Raw genomic sequence first — 11846 nt, 5'->3', positions numbered from 1 at the left:
AAAACCTATATATATATATATATATATATATATATATATATATATATATATATATATATATATATATATATATATATATATATATATATATATATATATATATATATATATATATATATATATATATATATATATATATATATACTTAAACTAAAATATGAAAATTAAAAATAAAGGCGTTTTAAAAAAAAAATTTAAAAACAGCCCTAGCTTCCTTACTTTACCGAATTTCAACCAGGTATTCGTCACTATTTACGTTATAGATATTAAGGACAAAAAATAATTTTTCTTTTTTTAAACTCATTTTCAAAATGGAATAGAAGGTAGAAAATATTATTTTATAGAGAATCCGTGAATATAAATGAAAACAAAGAGTTTCAAGCGGATTAGGCTTTACAGAACAAAGAATCTAAGTAACAGATTTTGATCTAAGTAATAAATGTTTAACAAAAAAAGACGGTGAGTTGAGGAATATGGGCTAAAAATATTAACCTATGTGAAGCTCAATCCATTTTATGCCCCTAGTTTTCACTTACAATCATATATTTTTGAGAAAACAAAATATTATCTACCTTTAAGTCAATTTTGAAATCAAACCAAAAACTTTTAATTTGTCATTTTCGAGTTTTTAGCCAAAAAAATTCGTCTTATCAAGGGTTCGAACTTACCTTACCTCGGCCACAGGTATTTGTTTTAACTGCTCCACTATCAAGTCTTTTAGCTCATATTTTTTTTGTGCCCAATTTATGGCTCATCACTAGCCTGATACTTCATCTAAACCTAGCAGGAAAACACGTACAAGACGGTTAGTTGAGGAAAACGAGTTAAATAGTATATCCTGCTTTCTTTTCCTACTCATGCCTCCCCAACAAGAGCGACAATAAACAGTGGCAAAAAATGGAGAAGGGTCATTAGCATTAAAATTCCCAGTGACAAAAAAACTCAACATTGGCAGCCAGAAAATATGGTTCGCAATCCTTAAGAGCATTTCTTCATATTTTTGTATAAGCATTTTTCTGAGTAAGGAACGTTTTCTAAGATCTTCGTCTTGCTAGATGTTTATTGTGGTTTTTTAGTTGAAGGTGATTGGTTTTATTCTATTTATCGTATAGGATAAATATTGGCTATGAAACTTAGGCTCTTGACCCTCAGGGGGGTTATGAAACATTGGCTATAACATAACGAAGATGAAATTCCGTTTCACAGCTGGTAAGTAGATTAATTCTTACTTGCCCCCTCTTCTTTTTTCGTCATCACTGTTTACAATAAGTTAATTGGGGCAAAACCTAATATTATGTTAAAAAATAATTTTTTCTTTAACGAAAAAAGATTTAGCTTTTGCCCGAAAAAGAAAAAAAAAGTCGCTATTTATCGTAGCATAAAATTTCATTCGAAACGTTTTGCAACCGCTGATAAATGTAGCGAAATGAGAGGAGGAGGGGGGCAGTAATATAAACGGATTTCAGAGTTGTTCTTTGCTCTCCTGAAAATCGTATATTATCATATATATATATATATATATATATATATATATATATATATATATATATATATATATATATATATATATATATATATATATATATATATATATATATATATATATATATATATATATATATATATAGTGGTTAACACTTTTCCTCGATATTTTCCACTAATTTGCTTGTTTCACGATGCTTATGTGACATTTATCCTCTTCATGACGTAAATTCTGGCGAAAACTTGGAATACAAAATATCAAGAAAAAAAGTACTTCATTTAACAGATTTATTACTTCTTTAATAAATAATATAAAGGCAAGAATATCAACCAAATAACGAGCCATAAACAAACAAAAGGCCCAGAACCAAAATTACGATAGTAGATTAATTCTTACTTGCCCCCTCTTCTTTTTTCGTCATCACTGTTTACAATAAGTTAATTGGGGCAAAACCTAATATTATGTTAAAAAATAATTTTTTCTTTAACGAAAAAAGATTTAGCTTTTGCCCGAAAAAGAAAAAAAAGTCGCTATTTATCGTAGCATAAAATTTCATTCGAAACGTTTTGCAACCGCTGATAAATGTAGCGAAATGAGAGGAGGAGGGGGGCAGTAATATAAACGGATTTCAGAGTTGTTCTTTGCTCTCCTGAAAATCGTATATTATCATATATATATATATATATATATATATATATATATATATATATATATATATATATATATATATATATATATATATATATAGTGGTTAACACTTTTCCTCGATATTTTCCACTAATTTGCTTGTTTCACGATGCTTATGTGACATTTATCCTCTTCATGACGTAAATTCTGGCGAAAACTTGGAATACAAAATATCAAGAAAAAAAGTACTTCATTTAACAGATTTATTACTTCTTTAATAAATAATATAAAGGCAAGAATATCAACCAAATAACGAGCCATAAACAAACAAAAGGCCCAGAACCAAAATTACGATGTTATATTCAAGAAAAATAAATAAGGATGGTGAAGCCTATGTAAAAGAACAATTTTGAGCAAAATTTCAAATAGGAAAACAAATGTGTGAAGGCAACATGGCTGTGGTATCCAAAAGATGTTATGTTAAATAATACTGATATTACGCAAATCCCATCTGAATTTGGACTTTTGACTGTTTTAAATAGTAGTATATTGTAAAAGAAAGGTTATTGAAAGCCTTAAACTCACAGCAGACTACTTTTTGTGTGAGAAGCGGTAATATCTAAGTATTTCTACACGTAAGAATAGGAGACATGAACTTTTTAAATAAAAAAACTATAAATGAACAGCTCAGGGGCTATTTTGACCAACTTTATAGGAAATAAACAGCAGAGAAAATTAAAGTGAAAGTTGCTCCGTGGTTTTAATTTTAACTCACCAGTCAGCTGAAGTTTGTTTTGAGAAAATATTCTTAAATTTTAAGTTGGATCGAATTTGGTTAATTTGGCTATTTAAAATTAATTTTAGGAAACATCCCTGTTATTTACATAAAACAGATAATAAATCAATGCTAGGATACCTAAGCCTTAAAAGATGCCTTAGTCAGGTGTTGAAAGACTCAAATACCTAAGAAGCCAAATACGATACTGAAAAAAGAGGATGGATCCAAATGATCCAGTGTACTTGTTTGCAATGGTGCGGTAGATGTTTCCAGCTTCTTGAAAACGTCACACAATTCTAGCTAAAATATTTTCAAACTAACTTGGAAACTATTTGTTAAAGAACGATGTTGGTACCTGCCTAGAAAATAAATTGCACAAGTAGAGAAAATCGATTCCTTTGAAATATATGGAATATATTTGTTTTCAATAAATATTTATGCTAAAACTGTTTTGAAAAAAAAAAAATCAATATAATTTTATATTATATGTTTATTTGAATATATGCCTTCCTATAAAATATACAGAGATTAGCTTAGTAGCAAATTTATACCACGGTCCTTTAGTTATTTCCTTCAATATCTATCTAGTTTTAGCATTTCTCTATCAACTATTTAGGTGTTTGGGATATCTGACATGATTACACTAATCAGTTTAAATGGATATTACCACAACCATGTGGAGCCGTAATCACAAAAATTCACGGCATGGCAAATAATATCTTTAAATAGCAGAGCCATACCCAGGATTTTGTCACGGGAAGTTTTACAAAAAATCAGGAGGGGGGGGGGTAAAAAAGAATAGAGATAATCAATGTTTCTGTGTGTTAAATGTTTTCTACGAGTCAGACAAAAATTTCAGGGGGGGGGATTCAAACTGGGTAGCCCTCCGTCGATACGGCCCTCGAAACCAATGGTTAATATTTCCCACATCTAATGCAAAATTCGAAGGTAGTTAGAAGTTTCCTTTAGAAAATACATTTATTATACAAGTCAGGGTCTTATGAATAAGGAGTAAGGGGTTTTTAAAGAGGAAAACCAGGGAAAAGGTAAATAAATAAGGTAAAAAAACACAAATAAATAGTATAAAAATAAGAAATTATAAGGTAAAACACCTGTTACTAGTGGGGTACCTTTTCATTATCAATATCTTATCACCATCTTACCTACCACCCGAACACTAGGAATCATTTAGCATTTCTTACAGTTATCTGGTTTTGTATTTTTTTTCTTCGTAAACGCGTTTACGCGAAGATTAAGTATAAGAATTGACATGTCAGTGGACAACTTTAGGGGAATAACAGTATAAGCAAGGCAAGAGCATGATTAAATCAGCAGAAAGAGACCAAATCAGCAAGAAAGAGAAACAAATAGGAGAAGTACAGATATTTTGACTTAGACGATGCAAGAAAAGGGTTTAAATAATATGAACAGAAAAAAAGCTATAAAGAAGAAGACGAATACAACGATAAAATACTTTTATTTCATTTTTCTTTAACGGAAGTTTGTTTTTATTTTTCAATTTGTAGTTTTCGTTATTTTTTCAATGATTTTTTCTAGTACTGATGACAATTAGTAGAAGTCTTTGTCGAAATATCTGCACTTTTTCTAGTTCACAAGTAAAAAAAAAAAAATCACAAACTTTTTATTTGATCATCATGTCTAGCCATAATTTTTTCAGATCTCACTTACAGCAACAAGAGCATATCTTCAAGCAGAGGGACATCGAAAAAGAATGACAGCGAATAATCTATCCAGAGCACTTTAGGAAACAATACGATTTGACTACATTGGGTCTTTTTTTGTGACAATCTGTTTCTACCCAATTATATTCTTAGTACCTTAGCCGTGAAACGTATATTAAAAAGGGGCCAATAAGATACACACAACACTCAAATCATAGCCGTTGCTATGGTTCAGTTAACGCATCTTTGATTGAAGTTTGTTAAAACAGTATGAATTTATTAGCGACTGCATCAGGGCATTAACAAACTTATTAAACACGTAGTTTTCCTTATTTGATCTGGTAGTTTTGGCATTTCAAAAATTGCCATTCAAAATGCTGCGTGGAAACATTTAAGCCCCAATGTTTGAAGAATCCACCTGTCGATGTGTAATTGAACAAAAAGACAAAGAAAAATACAAGAAAGTTACTAGTTTAATTTTTAGCAGCAGTCTTGATTATAGAATTGACGCTATCAACCATAATCAAGCATTAATGACTGCTATCATATTTACGGTTCTAAACATATAGACTTGGCATCATAGACCCAGTCAAGAGTAAAATATGAAGGGCATTAGAAAAAATATAGTCAAATAATAAGGGGTTTATAAGGTATGACTTTCAAGGAGTCAAGCAGTGGCATAATTGGAGGAGATGTGCCTTTGTCCCCTCCCACTTATATTTCGAAATATATCTTTTGGCGGCAATTTCATTGAAAAAATTCTATTTTTGGCATTTTCACTGAAAAAAAAGAAAGAAAAATGACCAGTTTGCCAACCACCCTCTAGATGTTAAAAATGTGATTTTCTAAATCCCTTCCCCCTCTTCCAAATTTTCCTGAACTGACACTGTAAAAAGTGGCATTCATATGTTACTGTAAGTGGCATTTACGCGCATGTAATAGTCCTAATTAGGTAGAATGAATTCCACAATCAAAACATAAATTTTCTGGTTGACATGTATGTTCTGACCCAAACCCCCCTCCCCGCTATGAATATAGTCTATTGAGCTGCGTTATTGGTATAATAAAATTTCACTCATGTAAGTTTAACAATTCCAATATTTCTGAATGGCTGATGGCACAACACCACTATCCATTAAGGATATTTTTTATAATTAATTTTTTTAGTCCCATTACTTTTTCGATGATCCTGGATTAAAGAACACGAGTTTACTCTTGAATTCTACACAATTTGTAAACAACACTTAAAATTTCTGGACAACAAACCAGTTTCCTGGTATGGATAAAAAAAGTGCGCACTGAAGTGAATAAATAGCCGATAAATAAACCAATAACTAAAATATACAAACGCGTAAGTAATACAGTTACAGCTTAAAAAATGCACTTGACGCCATTCCCAAACATTTCTAACTATCAAAAGAATAATCGGAATGAAGTCAAACTGGAATGTTACTGATAAACTTGAAAAGCGTAACACGTGTCCTATATAAGCAAAAATAAAGTAAAAATAGAAATAACAAATAAAACACACGAACTGAAAGTCCTAAATCAAATGTAAATAAAACTTCAAAAAGACAAACACTGGGAACACTGGGCTGTAAATAATTATTACATAGCTTGGTTACACAAAAAGAATGAGAGCTGTTAGCTGTAATTGGTTCTCACCTAGCCAAATGGGAAATATAGTCTACAAAACTCCGGGACAATTAGTTTACAAAGTCCAATTGCCACCATTTATCAATAAAAATAACAATAAATAAATAAAAAGACCAAAATTGCAGAGCACAAATGTCAAATATAGAGACATAATCTGATCCTATAGTAATAAAAACAATATCGTTAGCTAAGTTCACTTTAGTATGTGTACCAGCTTTGAGGAAGAGATATCAGTACCCGAAACCATCCGTAGACCCTACTGGCAGAGACTGAGTGGAAGAGTCCCCGCAGTAAACACTGAAAAAATTATATTCAATACACAAACGTTTAATTTTAGTATACTAAAATTTCATTTAAATCTAAACGATGAGCACCTACCCTTTCCAGAAAGATATAAAGCTTGGTATCCATAACTTAAGAACTTTTCCATGGACATGTATTCCAAGAAACATTTCCAGAAAATTCGTTTGAAATTATCATTAGGCGCTGAAAGTGCAAATAGAATACAAGGTAATCCAAATTGGCATGCCGACTTGGCAAACCTCCAAAACCATTATTTTGTAGTAAAGTAAGCGACAGTTTTGGTCCCGAGTATTGTTTGAAACTAACACAAAATTTATGTGTGTGTGGTGGTATATAAGGTCATTTTTTATTAGGTAAAAGTTATTGTTGGTAATTCCTAGCTATATTGTTGCCTTCACTAGTATTAGCATGAAAGTAATAAAATTATTGCATAGCACAAATTATTACTATTAAATTAATATTCAGTATTTTTATTTAATGGATGGTCTGATACCCGCTTTAGTGTCAAAACAGATTTTTGTGTATGGCAGCAAAACTCGAAAATATAATTTTAACTTTACAAGGATATTATTAATTCTTACTATTAAATTTGTGTTTAGTTTATATTTAACATATGGTTTGCTACCTGCTTTAGTGTTAAAACAGATCTTTGTGTGTGGCAGCAAAACTCAGAAGTTATATTTTAATCTTTACATGAATAGTATTAATTCTTACTATTAAATTTGTATTTAGTGTTTACATTTAATGGATGGTTTGCTACCCGCTTTAATGTTATATATTCTTTACAAGAACCAATTCTTGCTATTAAACTTGTATCTAGTGTTTATGTTTAATGGATGATTTGCTACCCGCTTTAGTGTTAAAACAGATTTTTGTGTATGGCAGCAAAAATCTGAAATACAATTTCAATCTTTACATGAATAGTATTAATTTTTACTATTAAATTTGTATTTAGTGTTTACATTTAATGGATGGCTTGCTACCCGCTTTAGTGTTATAACAGATATTCTTTACAAGAACCAATTCTTACTATTAAACTTGTATTTGGTGTTTATATTTAATGGATGATTTGCTACCCACTTCAGTGTTAAAACAGATTTTTGTGTATGGCAGCAAAAATCTGAAATACAATTTCAATCTTTACATGAATAGTATTAATTCTGACTATTAAACTTGCATTTAATGTTTATATGTAATGGATGATTTGCTACCCGCTTTAATGTTAAAACAGATTTTTGTGTGTAACAGCAAAAGTCTGAAGTATAATTTCAATCTTTGCATGAATAGTATTAATTCTTAGTATTAAATTCGTATTTAGTGTTTATATTTAATGGAGGGTTTGTGATTCGCTTGTGTTAACGCAGATTTTTGTGTATGGCAGCAAAACTCTGCAGTATAATTTTAATCTTTACATCTTACTTTATTCTTTTGTAACTTGTGTAATTAGGATTTATTTCATACCTGTAGTTGTCTAAAGAAATAATTTGGACAAACTGCGAAATCTGGATGAAAGGTAAAATTGTATGATTGTGCATTTACTTTTTTACGCAAGTTACGTTCGCTTGTTTCATTATATTTACTTTATTTACTTGTTTAAATTTATAATTTTACCAAGGGCATAATTTACTATGGAGAAGGGGGGCAACTGCCCCATCCAGACCCCAGTTTGCCCCCCCTGCAGAAATTTAGTTTCTGCAAAAAAACTTGTCAAAACTAAGATAAGCCTGCATAATTCAAGCATCCACAGAAACGGGTCAGTTTTGTATAGGATATCTTTACCTTTATAGTACTATATGGCTCATTTTTCTTTTTTTACTATCATTTTCGCTTGATTTGGGAAAATTGGCTCTAACTTTGCCCCCCCCCCCCCGCTAGGATTTTGACGAAATTACCCCACTGAAGTTTACCTAAAATGAACAATATTAAAATAACATTAAGCTATCATGTTACAAGTGTTTAAAGTTTAACTGATTTTTCCCACAGAAAGAAATTTAAAATTAAATTATAATAAAAAGTATTGGATAAAAAATACCCTAAATTTTTTTTTTATTTTTAACTAAATGTAGAATAAGTACATCAACGTTTTGAAAGGAACATAGCCTACTATTTTAGCTTCGGGGTCCATCATGATAATGCTCATTATTCACGTTAATTAGCCTAGCCCCTGTTAGCATCAATAAAAGTAACAAATACTCCTGAAACCATTAATTACCCACCCCATTTTGAGGTGAATCAATTTTAAAGCCTCGTCTTGATTGATATCATTTACCCTGCCAGCAGAATTTTTTGTAGGTGGATCATTTTTGAACTGGTATCTATGATTGGACAGTCAATATAACTGGACAGCCTTCGAATATTCTGACGGCTATGATTGGCTGTTCAGTCAAAGCCAGACGTGCTGCTGCCAGGTTGAATACGAGGCAGGGGGGTGACGAGGCTTAACAAATCTACTTACGTTTCATTTGGCAGTTTTGCTTGATATTACTCAGTCAACATTACACGACATAGGACTTAACACTACCATTTTGACTCTATTGAATAACAGCACAGAATATCAACAATGTTAATTTACAATTGGTTCTTTTTCCAAAGCAGGGTTGTCACATCCAGTTGAACTGTCTTCTGGTGTTAGACTTCTCGTAGTTAAAACACTTCCGTTTGCTAAAAATAAAGAGGATTCATGTTTTAACTATACTTCTGGATTTTTAAAATTACAAGAAAAAAGAGAGACACAAAGTGTACCAGCAATTTTTAGCTGTTCATTTATCGTAAATAGGGTCCGATGAGGGCATCTGGTACATAAAGACCGCGTTTTCAAATAATAACAGTAATTAGTTTTATAGCGCTATACGCCTTAGGGCAATGGCAAAAAAATGACTTTAAATAATTGACATTAAATAAACATAAATCCCGACTTTGTTCCAACTTCTGTGTTTCATTGCCAGACTGAGAAATTGTCCTAAATTTTAAATACTTGCAAAAAATTGATCACTCATTACATTCACTAGCCATTTCTCATCAAATCTACACTTTCCATACGCTTCATTTCACGACTCATTCAATTCACCAAACTCATAAATCACATGACCCTCTCTCTCATTCATGCTTCCACGCATTGTGCAAAAGTAAGGACCACACTGCCCTTGCCTCCTCCCTAAATAAGTCATTCTTACCCTAAGTGGTAAACTATTCCACCTCAATTTAATAATATGCTTCAAATTCTCCTTTTAGGAATATTACACAAGGTCAAGCTGTTAACGAACAGCTTGTTTGTTAACAGACATTTCTCACCACGGCTTCCATCATCCCAAATTTCCTAAAACGATAATTCGGTTCTCCAAAATTTCCTTGAAACTTAACGTTCATAAATGCATGAACGTCAACACAAAAGTACAAATGTTAACCCTTTAAAGATCTCGGAGAGATTTTGGAGAACCTAATTTTCTTTTGGAAGAATTTGATGAAACCCCGACAAACCCAGGAAGCACTGTTTCTCAATCATCTTCTAATGGTAACAGCCTAATGTAAGACGTTTGTATAACTCAAACATTACAACAGTAGATTCATAGAAATAATTCCAAACAATCAGCTCTTAGATTGCACGATTTGTCATCTTAAGAAAAAAATACGCGTACCAAGTCTTCTAGAGGGTACTTCCCCTCCTCCCAGGCTACGCCCATGCACCCCTCCCCGGAAAATGATCATTTTAGATACAATTGCTCTAAACTTGCAACTTAATTCTTTTTAAGTCATATTTGGTCCAAAGTAATTGGGATTTATTACAAGAAATGTTTTTCAATTATTCTATTTTCAAGCGGAATACAGTTGCAATAGTTGCAAATGGGTATAAATAAGGGGAAATTATTCTTTGATCATGAAAATTTTTACCTTCTATTTTAAAACAGTTTTAAATTGACCAACAAATTTATAGTGCCTGTTCAGCCAACAGCTGGGTAAGGTCAAAACTGTATTAAATACCACAAATAAAGGGCTCAAAAACTGGACCGCTAGCTAAATTTAATCCCTTATCAATATGAATAGTAGCGTTTTGAGAGTGGGGCTCCAACTAAATGCATAAGATATTTAGCCGGTTTTACAGGAAACTACAAACAGAATGAAAACAAAAGCTAGATATAGAGAGGAAAACAAATACGCAGAAGAAATTGAAAATTGTATTATGCATTCTTACACCATGAATTCATCAGTAGACTTTACATTCATTAGCTTGAGTAGGTGATATCCAGAGGAGCCTGAGACGCTCTCCCACCCCTAGTACAGGGTTACCCACCCCAGAAGGAAACAAATTATTCTATCCACAAAAATTACAATCAAAGACAACCCCAGGCTTTGGGGATTCCCAAGTATGCCCAAGAATCCTGGCCTTAGTTGAAGACACTTAAATCTACGCTACATCACAAGAAAAAAACCTGAAAATTGTATTAACCTTTTTACATCAAGGCTTTAACAGGAAATTATGCATCCGTTAGTTTGGGCAAGGAACACCTAGAGGAAGCTGAGATAGTCATTTACTCGTAGTACGGTGTTAGCTCCTACTGGAACAAAATATATGACTTAATCAACAAAAAAGCACCATCGAAGTTTACTTCCATTGGCATGAGAAGGTGATATCCAGAAGAAACTGAGACGCTCCCCCATTAGAGCTAAGCTCTTTCGGCTCTACGGGGTGAAAACTTCCACTAGAATAAAATATAGTATTCTATCCGCAAAAAGTACAATTAAAGTTAAAAAGATCAACGACCCCAGGCTTTGGGGATTCCCAAGCATGAAAAAGAATCCTGGCCTTAGTTGAAGACACTTATATCTACGCTACATCACAAGAAAAAAAAATGAAAATTGTATTAACCTTTTTAGGTCAAGGCTTTAACAGGAAATTATGCATCCGTTGGCTTAGGCAAGGAACACCTGGAGGAAGCTGATACACCCACCTACTCGTAGTAGGTGTAAGCTCCTACTAGAACAAAATGCACGACTTTATCAACAAAAAATTACAATCGAAGTTTACTTCCATTGGCATGAGCAGGTGATATCCTGAAGAAACTGAAACGCTCCCCATTAGACCTAAGCTCTTTCGCCTCCTACGGGTCGAAAACTTCCATTAGAATGAAATACGCTATTGTATCTGCAAAAAGTACTATCAAAGCTAAAAAGATCAATGACCTCAGAGATGCTTAGGGGATCCCCAATTATGCCAAAAAATCCTGGCCTTAGTCAAAAACACTTAACTCTACGCTACACTGCAAGAAAAAAAGAAAAGAAGAAAATTGTAGTATGGTTTTTACACCAAGGCTTCATCAAG

The 11846-nt window shown here is 32.2% G+C and overlaps 2 protein-coding genes across 4 annotated transcripts in view; both read right to left on the bottom strand.

Moving 5' to 3' along the window:
* Positions 1-11846, bottom strand: part of LOC136033659 (alpha-aminoadipic semialdehyde dehydrogenase-like) — a 372653-nt gene that overhangs the window by 70838 nt on the left and 289969 nt on the right. The window lies entirely within an intron of this gene.
* LOC136033654 (protein spinster-like) overlaps positions 1757-11846 on the bottom strand; it is a 79002-nt gene continuing 68912 nt past the window's right edge. For all 3 annotated transcript variants that reach the window (XM_065714476.1, XM_065714477.1, XM_065714478.1), the window contains one exon: positions 1757-9190. In XM_065714476.1, the coding sequence (XP_065570548.1) occupies positions 9093-9190 (98 nt within the window). In that variant the 3' untranslated portion in view covers positions 1757-9092. The remainder of the gene's footprint in view (positions 9191-11846) is intronic.

This window comes from Artemia franciscana, chromosome 12 (genome assembly GCF_032884065.1).
Source record: "Artemia franciscana chromosome 12, ASM3288406v1, whole genome shotgun sequence".
In the NCBI taxonomy this organism is placed as follows: Eukaryota; Metazoa; Arthropoda; class Branchiopoda; order Anostraca; family Artemiidae; genus Artemia; species Artemia franciscana.
This window is presented reverse-complemented; position numbering and strand designations above follow the sequence as displayed.